Source organism: Euprymna scolopes, chromosome 22 (genome assembly GCF_053919585.1).
Source record: "Euprymna scolopes isolate OS-2025 chromosome 22, ASM5391958v1, whole genome shotgun sequence".
NCBI classification, from domain to species: domain Eukaryota; kingdom Metazoa; phylum Mollusca; class Cephalopoda; order Sepiida; family Sepiolidae; genus Euprymna; species Euprymna scolopes.
In genome coordinates this window covers 5785656-5806467 of record NC_136503.1, presented here as the reverse complement: position 1 = coordinate 5806467, position 20812 = coordinate 5785656, and the positions used below count along the sequence as shown (strand labels likewise).

The following is a 20812-nucleotide window of genomic DNA, read 5'->3' as shown; positions in this document are numbered from 1 at the left end:
TGAGCATTGGCATTCATTTTGCGCGTACCTGTAGATATATTTTTTTTATTCTGTTACATGTCTATAGATTGAAAGTTTTTTTTTTTTTTATCAGCAAGAATTGAATCAAGACTTTAAATAAATACAAGTATAAATGAGTGGAAAATAACTGATGGTTAAACTCAACATATTCTCTGAATATTCATGATAAATATTTCTTATTAACCCTGTACTTAATAATTAGTATTTTTTTTAATGTTTATAATTGATTTGCTATTTCTTTCCTTATAAAAAAAAACGTTTGGTTTTTTTTTTTTTTTTTCTTTTTCTGTAAGACCATCACTATTTTGAAATGTTTCCTTGTATAATGCTGATATTTAAAAAAAAAAAAATTTTTTTTTGTTTTTCAGATTGTCTATGAATTTTTCTTAAGGTTTTTAGAATCTCCTGACTTCCAACCAACTTCAGCAAAAAGATACATTGATCAAAGATTTGTACTTCAGGTAAGTTTTCAAGAAATATTCAGAATCCATCATTTCTGATCAATTGATTAATCTGATTCATTCTTACATATGAAATCGTATCAATATAATCCAGTTGCTAATTTATCAGTAACTGGACTAGTTATCCCTACATGGGTTCACTATTGGAGAAAGTTGATGAGTCATGTGCCATTACCAAAAAAATAAACATCTGACAAAGGGCGGATGAACTTAGATGTAACCGAACATATCAACATCCGTGCTGGCATGCAATAAATCATCCTTTGAATGTAAGTTTCAGTTGTGGAAGAACACTGCTTGTCTTGGGTTTCTCCTTGCCACTGGATTTTCCTGGTGAATAAGGATCACTGAGATGTATACACCCTCAACCACACTCTAAATGGACCATTTGTGCAGTTCTGTTACCTGAATTTAAACTGCACAACCATATGATTCATGGGAGCATGATAATTACTACCACTCTGGATCCATGTTGGCAAGAAATTGTGTAGAAGGTAGGAAAAGAGTAATAATTTGAGAAAAAATAAAATTTCAGTAAAAGATCCATAGTATATAAAATTGTTGCAGAAATGGATTTTAACACTCCTTTGAAGTATTTAAATGTATGAACTCTTTACATTTCTTAAATGGCCCCCTAAGAGTGTTCTATTACTATAAATCTATCATGGGACAGTATTATATGCAAGAAAGCTGTATTTTCTGTATGTGTTGCCTGGGTAAAAGTCAGAAAGTACACACAAACTACTAAAGAAAGTACTTACAAACCTTGCATCATTGGATTATTAAATGTAACTCCAAAAAGGTTAATTAGCATAACCATAACATAATATTGTAATTAGTACATGGGAGTGAAAACATTTTTTTTTTTATTCTTGCTGGTAACTGTTCTAAAAACAATACTGAAATTAGGTTGAACCATCAGTCAATATTTTTTTCTTCTTTGCTTGCTTTTATTTTCTCTTATATAAAACTATTTGCCAGAAAAAGAGGGGCAGTAGGTTGAAAAGTGGGAAGGAAGTTGAGAGATTTGAAAAGAACAGTGTTCAAAAAAAATTTTATTTTATTTTTTTTATCTTTACAACTAAAAATACCAGTAAAATGTTCACATTTTTTTTTTTTTACCTATAAAAATGTCAAAAAATTAATTTTTTTAATTTTTTTTTATTTTTAATTTTAGAATTCTAGAGGAATTTAATTTTAGTATGCTGTCATAATAAAGAGATATGTATAAATATAAACCTCTTCTTGCATATCTTCTGCTTGGGCAACACAGTTTTTACTTGCTAGATTTTCACAAGAAATTCTTACAATAGTGTAGCATTGTGAGAAGGATTTTTGTTTTTTTTATTTATATTTTTTTTTTACTTATATTTTTTCATTATATTTTTTTTTATTATTATTTTTACATTCCTCATGTTTAATCTGGCCTGATTTACCTATTAAACAACTTTTTGGCTTTCATTTTACTTACATTTAGGTCATCTACAGGTTTTTCCTCTCTCTCTCTCCTCATGAATTTCCATTCACAACATTTTCTTTGTTTAGTCATACAACACCTATATTTATATGTTTATTTATTCAATCGAAATCTGCTTGTGCAACTAAACGAGTGGCATTAACTATTTCTTTCGATTTATAAAAATAGGTGAAGAAGAGGAAAGTGTATTGCTTTATTGTGTTCATTTTCAAACGAATACTTCAGCTTTCATGAGTAAAAATTAAAAATATGCAGTGGGGAGAGTATATTTCATCCTCTCACTGATTTTTTTGAGTTTGTCAGTTTTTAAAAAATGGGAACACTCATTTTCAGGGTAGGTCTGTCTTACAAGTCAGAGAAAGAACATTTAAAAAAAAAAACAAAAAAACAAAAAAATCTACATCACATTTATTTTGGTTGAAAAAAAAATGTGCAATCTTTAAAACAAGTATGAACTACAAAAACAAGTTGTATCATTTATATAAAACAAACAAATTTCAGTCCTGGATATGACCTTAAACTATATCCAGTGGTGAGGTCCCAGCTTGCGGACTTTGGGGAGTGTGGAGCCACCCTTTAATTGCCATTGCTCTCAGGTCCACTCTGACCTGGAGTGGTAGTACCTGTTAGGGTCCCAACTATGGGTTAAATAGAAACCAACTTGAAAACAACAAATATATTCTATTAAAAAAACTTTCTTCAAAATCTTTGGATTCAGCATTAAATAACCTGAAAAGGGTTGATATGCCATAAAACAAAAACAACCAACCAACAAAACAAATTTCAATTATAGTCTTAGTTTAAAAAAAGGATTTAAATGTAAATATAATTTTTAAAACAAGATGTAATATATATCATTGTCGTCATATTCGACTTGTTTGTTTTGCATGCTAGTATATCTTGTATAACTTTTAGAAATTGACTTTCTAAATAAAAAAATTTTTACCCTTTTTTTTCTCTGGAGTCTAATCTTGGACTTCCTCTGTAAACTGCACTTGTTACCTCGACTATTCCACATTTGCTGATCCACAGATTTTTCATACAATCATTTCAATGCGGCCATATCATCGAAGTCTCTTGTTCTGCACGCATCTCTCTATACTGTCCAGATTTATACTTCCTCTGAGGTCATCATATTTAAACCTGTGATTAAAATTCATATTACACATCCATTTTATAATTTTCATCAGTTCTCTCCATGCAACACATGTCCTCAACCCTTTCACTGCATCCACATATCTGATAGGCTTCTCTGCTTGTCAACAGTGGTAACAATTTGTTGATTAGTAATAGTAAAAGTTTCATAAATTTATTCCATCCAATCCTAATTGTTGCAATCATAATAGCACCTGTTCCATACTATGCACCAATATATATATATATATATATATATATATATATATATATATATATATATATATATATATATAAAACAAACTTTTATATGCTCTCCAATTTAACCATTTTCTTAGTCAATATTATCGAAATAAATTGTCACTCTGCATAATTCAGTCATTGTGCTAATTAAAAAAAATTGATGCCTTAGATTTTTATAAAACTTTCTGAAAAGTTTTAACTAAATGATTTCTATATAATTTTGTTTGTCTATATATCGCAATAACTGTTGGGTGTGCTCCAGGGGCTGTTTTAGGGCTAATAAAAACACTCCATTTTTGGGACTATTTTACCATATTTTGTCCAAAATTTTCTGTGTATGTCTATTTTAGCAGTTTTGCATGGTGCTGAACTCAAATTTAAATATGTTAAGGCCTTGGAGACTTTTGGGGCTAGATGGAGGTGGGGGTCAAATGGACTTGGTCATTTCTTTTTTTGCATGGTGCAGAACTCAATTTTACATATATTAAGGCTTAAAATTGCACCGTTTGTTCATTTTCACCAGGATTTGACGTCCCCTGGGACTTTTGGGGGTAAATGGGGGGAGGGGGTGCTGAACTTCGTCATTTTTTTTTTTTTTTTTTTATGTCTCGTTCACTGCACTTACGGGGGACCATGCATGCTTCACTTGTTACTATTTGAAATGTCATTTTTATTGATGCTATAATTTTTTTTTTTTTTTTTTTTTCTTAATAAATTTTATTCAATGAAAACTGCTCTATTCCTAATACTCTGTAATTACACCCCCCCCCCCCCCGGTCAAAGTTAAACACAAAATTGTTTTTTGGACGGGATAAAATTTAGCTCCCTCCCCATGAAAGTGTCTTGTTTCAATACACCGCATACAAAGAAGTCAAAGTAGTTTAAATCAGGTTCCATGTCGACGATCTTTTCAACTTTATTCACATATTTGAGCATTTTGCTGGAATTATCGATTGCATATATTTTTTTTTTTTGCCTCTTAGTCAAATTCTGAATCTTTAAATTCTTTGATCTTTTCTACCATCTTCCTGCTGATTGCCAAAGAAGTCTGAAATCTCCTTTATAAGTCTTTCCGATGCAGATTTGAAAAGGAGATTCTGATATATTCCACAAATATGGTGATTCAAAATTGTCCATAATTAATTATTCTATAATAAAAAAAAAAACAGAAAAATTATTTTCGTGGAAATAAGTCTGACAAAAATAAAATTTTAAAAATGCATAAAATTAGCAATTAGTTATGATTTACTATCCAAGCTACAATTTTACAGCATATCAACCTCTTTTAGGCTAGCAAAATGTTAACCAGAAAATGTCTAATTAGTATTCTTTTTTTTCTTCCTCCTTTTCGCCAACAGGCAGTAAGTTCCTTCCTCCCTGCATTTGTCTCATAATCACCATCCACTTTTTATCGAACACTTTTAGACTGATTAAGCACTTGTAGATCTCAGCTTCTCATCTCATAAATTAAAAAAACAGAATACTCTAGTTGTTTGTACTATTTAAAAAGAATGAATAATTGAAATAAAAGTAATGATTCCCGGGTAATGGTGGATATGTTATAAATTTTTGATTTTTAGAAGAAATGAGGTTAACAAGTTATAATTATTAATAGTATTTTTTTTTGTATGCAAAATAAAAAATACTAAATATAATTTTTTAAAAAAATGTATTTACACAAAATATTTTAATTTTTTTTTTTTTGTATGCAAAATAAAAATACTAAATATAAATTGGTTTAAAATATGTATACAAAATATTGATTTTTAAATTTTTTTTTTTTTTTCTTTATTTTTTTTTCAGTATTTTCAAAAATATTACCAAATATTTGATTCAAATGAAGGGTGTGGAGATATTTAAAGTGATTATTTTATTTTTAAGTACCTCATAAGTTTTTTTTGAGTGGCTAAAATTGATGCCTATTGATAATTTCCTTTCTTTTACTCTATTCATCCTCCTATAAGCTAAAACAAATCTTCAAATCTTTGTGTTTTATTACCAGAACATCTGCTAAAGGACTGTACTCCTGACTGATTCTGAACGTTTGGAACTCTCTATTCAAATCTCCAAGTTGCTTATCTAACTTATGCCAAATAGATCTTTTCTAAGATCTTTAAATGCCAAGAGAGGATGAGGCAAGAAGGGAGAAAGCCAGATGCCCATTCCATTCTACTGACATAACCAACATCGCATTACTCACGGAATTACTGAAATTTTGGATTTTCTCCAAGAAGCAAGCAATTTAATCATTTGTAAAATCCTCCTTCATTGTCACTTGTTTATCTCAAATTTGCACAGGTATTGAGTCTGGGTAGGGCAGTTTGAAATTTTAGTGGAAAAATATAAAATGCCATGATTAGAACAGAAATTAAAATCACATTTATAGTTTAGTTTTGAATATGAAATTAGTAATCCAGGTAAACTTACATCCATAAGGTTTAAATCCAGTAAATTCTTACTGTGTTTATATATTAAAGTGCTCAACGATAATAATAATAATAAAAGAAATAAAGCTCTTTCTATAAATAAAAAAATAATACTCAATTTATATACATATATAAAATCTCTTTCTATGTGAAAGATTTTATTCATTCCATATGGCATTTGGTTATATATGTTTATGTACGTAAAATCCACATCAAAGACATCGTTTTCATTTACATATTTAAAGAAAGCGTATCATATACCAAACCGGCATATGGAATGAATAAGGACTTTCGCATGCAAAGAAAGGGCTTCCAGTCATATACTATATTTACTGCTGAAGTTTTCTCTCCCTTTTTTATCTATATAAATAAAAATCTAGAATTATGTGTGTTACTAACCGATAATCTAAAAAACTACTGAACCGATTGCCTAAAACATTTTGCCATAGTATTTTTATCTAATCTAAGTGTGTTTTTATATATTTAAGATGAAAAAATATTACAATATTAAAAAAAACTTTTTTTTTTTTTTTTTTTTTCCTTTTTTTTAATCATTTCTTTTCGGCAAAAGTCAATCATTTTGAATGTGACAAAAAAAATTGTCACATTTTTCTTAGCAATTGTTTTACTGTTTCGCTTTATACTAATATGGTTTATTTTCATAAATTTACTATCAAATAATAATGATAATCAAAAAGTTCCTATTGCACAACAAATGCTGCAAAATATCGATTGTAACTTTCCTGTTAGTCAGGTGTGTAAAAAAACTTTTTACCAATTGCGTATTTGTTGATTTTAGTGGTCAATATTTTTAAACGTTAAACCGATATATTCGACAATATTTCCTACACATCACATTGCAATATAAAAAAAGATATTTTAAAAATTTATTTTAAATGTTGCAATACAACCGTGTCAGAAGCATAAATGAATAGTGATTTTTGAAAACTGGACATTATTTATTTTTTTTATTGAAAACTGGACATTATTTTTTTTATTGAAAACTGGACATTATTTTTTTTATTGAAAACTGGACATTATTTTTTTTATTGAAAACTGGACATTATTTTTTTTATTGAAAACTGGACATTATTTATTTTTTTTATTGAAAACTGGACATTATTTATTTTTTTTATTGAAAACTGGACATTATTTTTTTTATTGAAAACTGGACATTATTTTTTTTATTGAAAACTGGACATTATTTTTTTTATTGAAAACTGGACATTATTTTTTTATTGAAAACTGGACATTATTTATTTTTTTTATTGAAAACTGGACATTATTAATTTTTTTTATTGAAAACTGGACATTATTTATTTTTTTTATTGAAAACTGGACATTATTTTTTTTATTGAAAACTGGACATTATTTTTTTTATTGAAAACTGGACATTATTTTTTTTTATTGAAAACTGGACATTATTTTTTTTATTGAAAACTGGACATTATTTTTTTTATTGAAAACTGGACATTATTTTTTTTATTGGAAACTGGACATTATTTATTTTTTTTATTGAAAACTGGACATTATTTATTTTTTTATTGAAAACTGGACATTATTTATTTTTTTTATTGAAAACTGGACATTATTTATTTTTTTTATTGAAAACTGGACATTATTTATTTTTTTTATTGAAAACTGGACATCCCGGTGTATTGTTTTTTACCAATCATGTATTCATTTCTTTAGTGGTCAGTGTGTGTATGTATATATATATATATGTATATATTTTTTTTAATTCAAACTTCCTACGCAACTACATTGCAATATAAAAAATTATATTTTTAAAATTCATTTTTAATGCTGCAATAGAACCATACAAGAAGCATAAACGAATAGCAGTTATTTCAAATTGAACATGCCGGTGTATGTTTTAGTTCCAAGTTCTCTCTCTCATTCACTACTCACTCGCAATTGCTCACACTCTCACATCCTATTTTAGTCACCTAAATTACTTACAGTGAGAATAGAAAGTTATTTTAAAATTACTGCTAATTAGAACAGCACTAGGAGGAACTGGTAGCATTTTTTTTTATTAAATTGATTTTGCCAGCCATTCGATCACAAAATGACATAGCCTTGGCTCTTGCTTCATGCAGAATAGCTTTGACCTTACTACCAGGACGAAGAACTGTTCATTCGGCTTGAAAATACTGTTAAACTTTCAATTTTTCAAATCCAAGTTACAGGCAAATTTTGTTGCCTCATAACTTCTGTAATTTAGTTACATCAAAAGAAGAGTTGATAAAAGGGTTTTTCCAGATATTCAAATTAATTATAAGCATTCCAGTTAGTTGAGTGAACAAGCTATTCTTGGGGCTAAAAACAAAGACATCCATGAACTTAACGATATTATTCAGCCTAAAATTCCAAGCGAGGTAGTCACATACAAGGCCGTCGACACTGTTGTGGATGCAGATGAAGTGGTAAATTATCTAACAAAATTTTTGAATTCACTATATTTGCCAGGGATGCCACTACGTGCTGCAATTGAAAATTGTTGTACTAATTATGTTGCAAAATATAAACCAACCCAAGCTTTGCAATGGCACATGGCTTGCAGTAACAAAATTAACAACATCATAGAAGAAATAATCTGTTTGCACGGATAATATTACTAACCAAGTGATTTAGTTTGCATTGCTTGAAATAAAAGATTACCATAAAATGAAACTACTTTGGGGTATTCATTGCTTATTTCCAGTCATGTGGAGTAAATAATCACTTGTTTAGTAATATTATCCACACAGAAAACAGTAGCTTAATAAATTTACGATATTAAAAAAAAGAAATGACTAAAACTCTGGACACTTATTTCTTTTTTGCAATGGATAACGAAATGTATGATGCTTTTAATGTTTATAATGTTGTACCAAATTTCTTACGTAGAATTAAATTTCAGAATTTCCGAAATTATGGAAATGATGATGTGAAAATTATCTGATCACACTTAAAATGGTAGTTGCTATTATCATTAAAGATCACGAGATGGTTATATCAAATTTAGAAAAAACGGAAGTTGAAATTCCTTCAAAATTTTGACCATGACTGAATTTTTCAATATCAAAGGTCAAAGTAATATGAGAGACATAATTAGTTACAATATTGGCCAAGTAGTATTTATAAACAGGACGGAGGTAATTGTCAAAAGTGACTTCTCCTTGATTTTTGATCTGGATATTCCAAAATTAAATTGGTTTTATGTGATGTTATGACTAATATTTTTGATTCAGTTTGGTAACATTTGGTCAAGCGATGTGAATGCAGACATAGTTACAAACTCAACCACAAACATAACCTTTGCTTTGACAGAAGTAATAATTTTGTTTTTCTTGCACTATTGGGTTAGTACATATAAAAAATAACTGCACCGCAAAAAAACACTGGTGTGTGTTTTTTTTTTGTTTTTTTACTGTCTACCTACTTTTTGGCTCACCCTGTGTATATACAGAGTGTGTGTGCGTATATATATATATATATATATATATATATATATATATATATATATAGGGTGCCCACAAAGTCTGGCTAGATAATCTACAGGATGCTTCCACAAAGTCTGGCTACATAATGTAGCCAGACTTTGTGGACACCTTGTGTGTGTGTGTGTATATATATATATATATATATATACTCACACATCTACACTCCCATACATTTTTTTTTTTTTTTTTTTTTTTTTTACAAGGAGGTCACCACTTATCAAGGCTCGGAATCCACTCAGGGATAATGGTTATTGCATGTACAGTACGTTGTGCGTTAGTGTTGAGATTTCATAAAGGGTCTACTTAAGGGGGCGGTTCATCAGGAATTTGTTTACGTTGGACTTGAAGACATCCAAGTTGTAGTCAGGTGGGAAACAGGCTGAGGGAACAGAGTTCCACTGGTGTGCTGTTCTAAGAAAGAAGCTTTGTTCATGGAATCTACGTTTTGATTTAGGCACAGTGGGGAAAATTTTTGACAGTGGTTTCAGATAGACGAGTGTTTTTCGTGAAAGATTGGCGAGGAGGGACCAGAGATTGGAGCTCAGATGAGCACTTGCCATGGAAATAACGGTAAAACAAAGACAGGCTCGCAACGTCTCTTCTGTGGGAGAGAGGTTGCAGGGAAGAGAAAAGGGCATCCCCTACTAAGCCACAAAGTCTATTTTGTACTCTGTCTAGGCAGGATAGGCTATTTTTAGCAGCTTCTGCCCAGATATGGCAACAGTACTCCATCCTTCGACGTACTTGGTTTTTATATAGATAGAGAATTGCATCAGTAGTGAGATATCTTCTGGAGCGGTAGAAGGAACCCACCATCTTAACAGCGACCCTGGAACCAGACTTGATGTACGTGTTCCATTTCAGATCAGGAGTAAAGGTCAAGCCCAGAAGCTTGTCAAAACATTGAGCTTCTCCTAGGCAAGAGCCATCCATTACAATTGATGCCAGATGGGGATCAGAGCGTTGATGATGTAAAGATAGGAGCTTGGTTTTAGATGCATTAATGGTAACCAGCCACGTCTTTCCCCCACTGAACTACACGCTCAAGATCAGAGGAGAGAGAATGAGAGAGAACTTGGTCATTTACAGTCTTTGATGTGTTGCCATAGATGGTTGTGTCATCAGCATAGATGTCAACGAATGATTTAAGTATGTGTTTAGGGAGATCATTAATGTAGATCAGGAAGAGAGTTGGGCCCAGGATTGACCCCTGAGGGACTCCAGCATTAATACTGCAGGCCTCTGATTTTTGTCCATCGACCACTATTCTTATGAGCCTATTAGAGAGAAATGATTTAATGATTGAGAAAACATTTCCAGTTATACCGTAGCTGGAAATCTTGTGAAGTAGGCCTTTATGCCATACTTTATCGAAGGCAATTGCCCTAGAAAGGAAGCCTTTGTCAAGAGATTCACTAATCCTATGAGATATAACCGTTAGCACATTTGCGGTAGATCTTGCAGAACGGAAACCATATTGCGTGTCACTAAGATGGTTATTTCTGCTGAGGTGGTTGACTACTTCTCTATTTAGTATGGATTCCAGCAACTTACTCATGACACACAGGAGACTTATAGGTCTGTATTGAGAGGGAGATGACTTATCACCTGAATTCTTAAATACAGAGCATACTGATGAGGTTTTCTAGAGTGTTGGAAAGCACTTTTCCTTAAGGCAACGCTTAAACAGTTTTGTAAGTATGGGAGCAAGTTCAGGTTGAAGCTTTTTTAACACTATAATTGGGATGCCGTCAGGGCCAGTTGCTTTACTGGAATCAAGGTTCTTGATTAGCTTGGCGACCTCACGCACAGATATTTGTATATTTCCTATTGTGTTTTGTGTTATAGGAGGAAATATGGGGAGTTGATGGCCTTCGTCGTATAGGGTAGAATTAGCTGCAAAGTTTTTTGCAAATAGTTTGGCCTTGTCTGATGCTGACGAGATGACCTCTGGTCCATTGATAATGGTTGGGATAGAACGCACACTTCTGTTCAGGATCCTATTTGTTATTTGCCAAAACTGGTGGAAACCAAGCCGCTGATCAGCTACTTTGGATTTAAAACTGGGCATATATCTCTCTTGCATTTTTTATTACTCTTTTACAGTCGTTGCTGGCGTTCCTGAAAGTAGCTTTAGTCTCAGTGCATCTATTACGTTGGTAGTTATGGAAAAAGTGATTTCTGTGCACAATGGCGGCAGCACATATCTCTATACCAATACACACAAAAGTTTCAATATGATCCCTTTACACCTCTCTGTATAGTAAACATCTTTACCTACACACGCACATAAATACAAGTCTATAGTCCCAGTGCACACCCATATAAACATACAATACATATATATATATATATATATATATATATACACACAATACATTATATATATATATATATATATATATATATATATATATAAAGTAAAAACATTACACTCTACATCTAAAGTCACCAGCTAGCACAACCTTGATAAAATAGGGGGACCGGCATTTTACTTGCAAGAGAACAAAAAAGAAAGAACTCTTTCAATCTCTAAAGGATATGACATCCGAAATTAATTAAAAAAATTTCAGTTTAAAAAGAAGAAAGAAAATAAGCATTTTTGCATGTTGACTTATTTCTAAAACGGTTTGTCTGTTTATTTACAGTTGTGTGTGTGTGTGTCTTTATATTCTTATGGAAATTGCTTCAAACAAAGCATAAATGATGTAAAGAGCTAATAAGAACAAAAGATGATTAAAGACAGGGAGGGACATATTTGCTATAGGTGAGAGGAAAACAGTCAGAAGGAAGAGTTCCACAAACCTGCAATTCTTGAAAAGAATCTACTAGAATAATAGAAGTTGTATTAGAATGAGAGGATGCAGAGAAGAATACATCTTTCCGCAACTTATCAAGAACGCTCAAATGGGACAGATATCCATCAACTCAAATCCGACAAGAGTAATCTATATTAGATGTACTATTATTCAGAATAATCATTATAGGCAATAATTGCATGTGTTTAACTACACTATGTAACTTATTTTGATGTGATATCCCCCCCCCACATACAAAATAGATAAAATGTATTATGCATCTATCTTAAACTGTATTTCTTGACCTAAAATAAAATTATAATTTACCTTTTAAATTGCATAAATGGAGCTTCAAGCAGTATTTCTTTTTTTCTTACACCAAAACTATACACAAAACTTGTTGACATTAAAAATAAATTACTTGGTGCAAAACAAAAAATAAAAAAACATGTTCTTGTCCAAAATTCTCCATATATGAAAAAACAAAAATACAGAAAAATCTGTATGATGTACATAGCTGTGATGGAAAGAAAATATTGTACTTTAAAAATCACGTAGATCGATAAAGTAATTTTATTTTTAAATAAGAATATCAAATTTTATTAAAGAGCAACTGTCTCGCGACACCATTTTGAAAACAGTCTCAACAAACAAGGGAGATAATTTAACAAAATTTAAACTTTGCTTGTAATGTCTACAAATTGGCATTAATTACTTAAAAATTATTTATAAAACTAAAACTACTTGATAAATTTACATGAATTTTAGAATGCAATGCATTTTTTTCAGCACAGGTACATTATACAGATTCTTTTTTTTTTAATATGGGGAAATTCTGGAAAAGCACCTAAATAAAATTTTAGTCTATAATCAGTGAATGTTAGGAATATAAAAGTAAAGCTTTCTTAAAGAAATGCCTTTTAAAATAGCTACAGTAGTAGTAGATCAAGTGAATCCCTATCAAATTCAGCTTTTTATGCTCTGGGAATAATAAACAAGCCATGAGATCTGGAGGGGGTGAGAGTTTCTGCTGGTGCTATATTCTTCATTATTACCTTTCTCTAACTATATTTCCATTTCTTGATAATCTCAAAGTTCAAAATATTCTGCAAAGGTGAATATTTAGTTCTGCTGGCAAACTATCACCTATTGGCTCAACTAATTTTGTTCTTGGCTAAAGCAATCATCATGAATGTCAATACTTTCTCTGCTTAGAAATGGTCGGTTATTTTTGTCTTTGACTAAAAAAAAAAAGATAGACTTATCTGCACCTTCCTTCTTTTCTCTTTGCATCTCTGATGTCTTATCTATACTAAATCGACTAGAGCTTCACTTACACCCTTATCGTTATGTCTATTTTTATGATAGCTGTGTTGGGAGTGTCAAGCCCATAATCTAACCTGACTGTGATCTTGGGTATATAAACATCTCTCTCTCTCTCTTCTACTTCCCTCTCGCTATCTCTCTCTCTCTTCTACTTCCCTCTCGAAATCTCTCTCTCTTCTACTTCCCTCTCGCTATCTCTCTCTCTTCTACTTCCCTCTCGCTATCTCTCTCTCTCTTCTACTTCCCTCTCGCTATCTCTCTCTCTTCTACTTCCCTCTCGCTATCTCTCTCTCTCTCTCTCTTCTACTTCCCTCTCGCTATCTCTCTCTCTCTCTTCTACTTCCCTCTCGCTATCTCTCTCTCTCTCTTCTACTTCCCTCTCGCTATCTCTCTCTCTCTCTTCTACTTCCCTCTCGCTATCTCTCTCTCTCTCTTCTACTTCCCTCTCGCTATCTCTCTCTCTCTCTTCTACTTCCCTCTCGCTATCTCTCTCTCTCTTCTACTTCCCTCTCGCTATCTCTCTCTCTCTTCTACTTCCCTCTCGCTATCTCTCTCTCTCTTCTACTTCCCTCTCGCTATCTCTCTCTCTCTTCTACTTCCCTCTCGCTATCTCTCTCTCTCTTCTACTTCCCTCTCGCTATCTCTCTCTCTCTTCTACTTCCCTCTCGCTATCTCTCTCTCTCTCTTCTACTTCCCTCTCGCTATCTCTCTCTCTCTTCTACTTCCCTCTCGCTATCTCTCTCTCTCTCTTCTACTTCCCTCTCGCTATCTCTCTCTCTCTTCTACTTCCCTCTCGCTATCTCTCTCTCTCTTCTACTTCCCTCTCGCTATCTCTCTCTCTCTTCTACTTCCCTCTCGCTATCTCTCTCTCTCTTCTACTTCCCTCTCGCTATCTCTCTCTCTCTTCTACTTCCCTCTCGCTATCTCTCTCTCTCTTCTACTTCCCTCTCGCTATCTCTCTCTCTCTTCTACTTCCCTCTCGCTATCTCTCTCTCTCTTCTACTTCCCTCTCGCTATCTCTCTCTCTCTTCTACTTCCCTCTCGCTATCTCTCTCTCTTCTACTTCCCTCTCGCTATCTCTCTCTCTTCTACTTCCCTCTCGCTATCTCTCTCTCTTCTACTTCCCTCTCGCTATCTCTCTCTCTTCTACTTCCCTCTCGCTATCTCTCTCTCTTCTACTTCCCTCTCGCTATCTCTCTCTCTTCTACTTCCCTCTCGCTATCTCTCTCTCTTCTACTTCCCTCTCGCTATCTCTCTCTCTTCTACTTCCCTCTCGCTATCTCTCTCTCTTCTACTTCACTCTCGCTATCTCTCTCTCTCTTCTACTTCCCTCTCGCTATCTCTCTCTCTCTCTACTTCCCTCTCGCTATCTCTCTCTCTCTTCTACTTCCCTCTCGCTATCTCTCTCTCTTCTACTTCCCTCTCGCTATCTCTCTCTCTTCTACTTCCCTCTCGCTATCTCTCTCTCTTCTACTTCCCTCTCGCTATCTCTCTCTCTCTTCTACTTCCCTCTCGCTATCTCTCTCTCTCTTCTACTTCCCTCTCGCTATCTCTCTCTCTCTCTACTTCCCTCTCGCTATCTCTCTCTCTCTTCTACTTCCCTCTCGCTATCTCTCTCTCTCTTCTACTTCCCTCTCGCTATCTCTCTCTCTCTTCTACTTCCCTCTCGCTATCTCTCTCTCTCTTCTACTTCCCTCTCGCTATCTCTCTCTCTCTCTACTTCCCTCTCGCTATCTCTCTCTCTCTTCTACTTCCCTCTCGCTATCTCTCTCTCTCTCTTCTACTTCCTCTCGCTATCTCTCTCTCTCTTCTACTTCCCTCTCGCTATCTCTCTCTCTCTCTTCTACTTCCCTCTCGCTATCTCTCTCTCTCTCTTCTACTTCCCTCTCGCTATCTCTCTCTCTCTCTTCTACTTCCCTCTCGCTATCTCTCTCTCTCTCTTCTACTTCCCTCTCGCTATCTCTCTCTCTCTCTCTACTTCCCTCTCGCTATCTCTCTCTCTCTTCTACTTCCCTCTCGCTATCTCTCTCTCTTCTACTTCCCTCTCGCTATCTCTCTCTCTTCTACTTCCCTCTCGCTATCTCTCTCTCTTCTACTTCCCTCTCGCTATCTCTCTCTCTTCTACTTCCCTCTCGCTATCTCTCTCTCTTCTACTTCCCTCTCGCTATCTCTCTCTCTTCTACTTCCCTCTCGCTATCTCTCTCTCTTCTACTTCCCTCTCGCTATCTCTCTCTCTTCTACTTCCCTCTCGCTATCTCTCTCTCTTCTACTTCCCTCTCGCTATCTCTCTCTCTTCTACTTCCCTCTCGCTATCTCTCTCTCTTCTACTTCCCTCTCGCTATCTCTCTCTCTTCTACTTCCCTCTCGCTATCTCTCTCTCTTCTACTTCCCTCTCGCTATCTCTCTCTCTTCTACTTCCCTCTCGCTATCTCTCTCTCTTCTACTTCCCTCTCGCTATCTCTCTCTCTCTCTTCTACTTCCCTCTCGCTATCTCTCTCTCTCTTCTACTTCCCTCTCGCTATCTCTCTCTCTCTTCTACTTCCCTCTCGCTATCTCTCTCTCTCTTCTACTTCCCTCTCGCTATCTCTCTCTCTCTCTTCTACTTCCCTCTCGCTATCTCTCTCTCTCTCTTCTACTTCCCTCTCGCTATCTCTCTCTCTCTCCTACTTCCCTCTCGCTATCTCTCTCTCTCTTCTACTTCCCTCTCGCTATCTCTCTCTCTTCTACTTCCCTCTCGCTATCTCTCTCTCTCTTCTACTTCCCTCTCGCTATCTCTCTCTCTCTTCTACTTCCCTCTCGCTATCTCTCTCTCTCTTCTACTTCCCTCTCGCTATCTCTCTCTCTCTCTTCTACTTCCCTCTCGCTATCTCTCTCTCTCTCTCTACTTCCTCTCGCTATCTCTCTCTCTTCTACTTCCCTCTCGCTATCTCTCTCTCTCTTCTACTTCCCTCTCGCTATCTCTCTCTCTCTTCTACTTCCCTCTCGCTATCTCTCTCTCTCTTCTACTTCCCTCTCGCTATCTCTCTCTCTCTTCTACTTCCCTCTCGCTATCTCTCTCTCTCTTCTACTTCCCTCTCGCTATCTCTCTCTCTCTTCTACTTCCTCTCGCTATCTCTCTCTCTCTTCTACTTCCCTCTCGCTATCTCTCTCTCTCTTCTACTTCCCTCTCGCTATCTCTCTCTCTCTTCTACTTCCCTCTCGCTATCTCTCTCTCTCTTCTACTTCCCTCTCGCTATCTCTCTCTCTCTCTTCTACTTCCCTCTCGCTATCTCTCTCTCTCTCTTCTACTTCCCTCTCGCTATCTCTCTCTCTCTCTTCTACTTCCCTCTCGCTATCTCTCTCTCTCTCTTCTACTTCCCTCTCGCTATCTCTCTCTCTCTCTTCTACTTCCCTCTCGCTATCTCTCTCTCTCTCTTCTACTTCCCTCTCGCTATCTCTCTCTCTCTTCTACTTCCCTCTCGCTATCTCTCTCTCTTCTACTTCCCTCTCGCTATCTCTCTCTCTTCTACTTCCCTCTCGCTATCTCTCTCTCTTCTACTTCCCTCTCGCTATCTCTCTCTCTTCTACTTCCCTCTCGCTATCTCTCTCTCTTCTACTTCCCTCTCGCTATCTCTCTCTCTTCTACTTCCCTCTCGCTATCTCTCTCTCTTCTACTTCCCTCTCGCTATCTCTCTCTCTTCTACTTCCCTCTCGCTATCTCTCTCTCTTCTACTTCCCTCTCGCTATCTCTCTCTCTTCTACTTCCCTCTCGCTATCTCTCTCTCTTCTACTTCCCTCTCGCTATCTCTCTCTCTTCTACTTCCCTCTCGCTATCTCTCTCTCTCTTCTACTTCCCTCTCGCTATCTCTCTCTCTTCTACTTCCCTCTCGCTATCTCTCTCTCTTCTACTTCCCTCTCGCTATCTCTCTCTCTCTTCTACTTCCCTCTCGCTATCTCTCTCTCTCTTCTACTTCCCTCTCGCTATCTCTCTCTGTCTCTTCTACTTCCCTCTCGCTATCTCTCTCTCTCTCTTCTACTTCCCTCTCGCTATCTCTCTCTCTCTTCTACTTCCCTCTCGCTATCTCTCTCTCTCTTCTACTTCCCTCTCGCTATCTCTCTTCTACTTCCCTCTCGCTATCTCTCTCTCTTCTACTTCCCTCTCGCTATCTCTCTCTCTCTTCTACTTCCCTCTCGCTATCTCTCTCTGTCTCTTCTACTTCCCTCTCGCTATCTCTCTCTGTCTCTTCTACTTCCCTCTCGCTATCTCTCTCTGTCTCTTCTACTTCCCTCTCGCTATCTCTCTCTCTCTCTTCTACTTCCCTCTCGCTATCTCTCTCTCTCTTCTACTTCCCTCTCGCTATCTCTCTTCTACTTCCCTCTCGCTATCTCTCTCTCTTCTACTTCCCTCTCGCTATCTCTCTCTCTCTTCTACTTCCCTCTCGCTATCTCTCTTCTACTTCCCTCTCGCTATCTCTCTCTCTTCTACTTCCCTCTCGCTATCTCTCTCTCTTCTACTTCCCTCTCGCTATCTCTCTCTCTCTTCTACTTCCCTCTCGCTATCTCTCTCTCTCTTCTACTTCCCTCTCGCTATCTCTCTTCTACTTCCCTCTCGCTATCTCTCTCTCTTCTACTTCCCTCTCGCTATCTCTCTCTCTCTTCTACTTCCCTCTCGCTATCTCTCTCTCTCTCTTCTACTTCCCTCTCGCTATCTCTCTCTCTCTTCTACTTCCCTCTCGCTATCTCTCTCTCTCTTCTACTTCCCTCTCGCTATCTCTCTCTCTCTTCTACTTCCCTCTCGCTATCTCTCTCTCTCTTCTACTTCCCTCTCGCTATCTCTCTCTCTCTTCTACTTCCCTCTCGCTATCTCTCTCTCTCTTCTACTTCCCTCTCGCTATCTCTCTCTCTCTCTTCTACTTCCCTCTCGCTATCTCTCTCTCTCTTCTACTTCCCTCTCGCTATCTCTCTCTCTCTTCTACTTCCCTCTCGCTATCTCTCTCTCTCTTCTACTTCCCTCTCGCTATCTCTCTCTCTCTTCTACTTCCCTCTCGCTATCTCTCTCTCTCTTCTACTTCCCTCTCGCTATCTCTCTCTCTCTTCTACTTCCCTCTCGCTATCTCTCTCTCTCTTCTACTTCCCTCTCGCTATCTCTCTCTCTCTTCTACTTCCCTCTCGCTATCTCTCTCTCTCTTCTACTTCCCTCTCGCTATCTCTCTCTCTCTTCTACTTCCCTCTCGCTATCTCTCTCTCTCTCTCTCTATCTCTCTCTCTTCTACTTTCTCGCTATCTCTCTCTCTCTCACTTCCCTCTCGCTATCTCTCTCTCTCTTCTACTTCCCTCTCTCTCTCTCTCTCTCTTCTACTTCCCTCTCGCTATCTCTCTCTCTCTTCTACTTCCCTCTCGCTATCTCTCTCTCTCTCTTCTACTTCCCTCTCGCTATCTCTCTCTCTCTCTTCTACTTCCCTCTCGCTATCTCTCTCTCTCTCTTCTACTTCCCTCTCGCTATCTCTCTCTCTCTCTTCTACTTCCCTCTCGCTATCTCTCTCTCTCTCTTCTACTTCCCTCTCGCTATCTCTCTCTCTCTCTTCTACTTCCCTCTCGCTATCTCTCTCTCTCTCTCTACTTCCCTCTCGCTATCTCTCTCTCTCTCTTCTACTTCCCTCTCGCTATCTCTCTCTCTCTCTCTACTTCCCTCTCGCTATCTCTCTCTCTCTCTTCTACTTCCCTCTCGCTATCTCTCTCTCTCTCTTCTACTTCCCTCTCGCTATCTCTCTCTCTCTCTTCTACTTCCCTCTCGCTATCTCTCTCTCTCTCTTCTACTTCCCTCTCGCTATCTCTCTCTCTCTCCTCTCTACTTCCCTCTCGCTATCTCTCTCTCTCTCTTCTACTTCCCTCTCGCTATCTCTCTCTCTCTCTTCTACTTCCCTCTCGCTATCTCTCTCTCTCTCTTCTACTTCCCTCTCGCTATCTCTCTCTCTCTCTTCTACTTCCCTCTCGCTATCTCTCTCTCTCTTCTACTTCCCTCTCGCTATCTCTCTCTCTTCTACTTCCCTCTCGCTATCTCTCTCTTCTACTTCCCTCTCGCTATCTCTCTCTCTTCTACTTCCCTCTCGCTATCTCTCTCTCTTCTACTTCCCTCTCGCTATCTCTCTCTCTCTCTTCTACTTCCCTCTCGCTATCTCTCTCTCTCTCTTCTACTTCCCTCTCGCTATCTCTCTCTCTCTCTTCTACTTCCCTCTCGCTATCTCTCTCTCTCTCTTCTACTTCCCTCTCGCTATCTCTCTCTCTCTCTTCTCTACTTCCCTCTCGCTATCTCTCTCTCTCTCTTCTACTTCCCTCTCGCTATCTCTCTCTCTCTCTTCTACTTCCCTCTCGCTATCTCTCTCTCTCTTCTACTTCCCTCTCGCTATCTCTCTCTCTCTCTTCTACTTCCCTCTCGCTATCTCTCTCTCTCTCTCTCCTCTACTTCCCTCTCTCTCTCTCTCTCTCTTCTACTTCCCTCTCTCTCTCTCTCTCTCTTCTACTTCCCTCTCTCTCTCTCTCTCTCTCTTCTACTTCCCTCTCGCTATCTCTCTCTCTCTTCTACTTCCCTCTCGCTATCTCTCTCTCTCTTCTACTTCCCTCTCGCTATCTCTCTCTCTCTTCTACTTCCCTCTCGCTATCTCTCTCTCTCTTCTACTTCCCTCTCGCTATCTCTCTCTCTTCTACTTCCCTCTCGCTATCTCTCTCTCTCTTCTACTTCCCTCTCGCTATCTCTCTCTCTCTTCTACTTCCCTCTCGCTATCTCTCTCTCTCTTCTACTTCCCTCTCGCTATCTCTCTCTCTCTTCTACTTCCCTCTCGCTATCTCTCTCTCTCTTCTACTTCCCTCTCGCTATCTCTCTCTCTCTTCTACTTCCCTCTCGCTATCTCTCTCTCTCTTCTACTTCCCTCTCGCTATCTCTCTCTCTCTTCTACTTCCCTCTCGCTATCTCTCTCTCTCTTCTACTTCCCTCTCGCTATCTCTCTCTCTCTTCTACTTCCCTCTCGCTATCTCTCTCTCTCTTCTACTTCCCTCTCGCTATCTCTCTCTCTCTTCTACTTCCCTCTCGCTATCTCTCTCTCTCTTCTACTTCCCTCTCGCTATCTCTCTCTCTCTTCTACTTCCCTCTCGCTATCTCTCTCTCTCTTCTACTTCCCTCTCGCTATCTCTCTCTCTCTTCTACTTCCCTCTCGCTATCTCTCTCTCTCTTCTACTTCCCTCTCGCTATCTCTCTCTCTCTTCTACTTCCCTCTCGCTATCTCTCTCTCTCTTCTACTTCCCTCTCGCTATCTCTCTCTCTTCTACTTCCCTCTCGCTATCTCTCTCTCTTCTACTTCCCTCTCGCTATCTCTCTCTCTTCTACTTCCCTCTCGCTATCTCTCTCTCTTATACTTCCCTCTCGCTATCTCTCTCTCTTCTACACCACTCTCGCTATCTCTCT

At 37.0% G+C, this 20812-nt stretch overlaps 1 protein-coding gene across 2 annotated transcripts in view; it reads left to right on the top strand.

The window, feature by feature from the left end:
- Positions 1-20812, top strand: part of LOC145243865 (serine/threonine-protein phosphatase 2A 56 kDa regulatory subunit alpha isoform-like) — a 381258-nt gene that overhangs the window by 236163 nt on the left and 124283 nt on the right. For both annotated transcript variants that reach the window (XM_080106935.1, XM_080106934.1), the window contains exon 4: positions 390-482. In XM_080106935.1, the coding sequence (XP_079963061.1) occupies positions 390-482 (93 nt within the window). The remainder of the gene's footprint in view (positions 1-389; positions 483-20812) is intronic.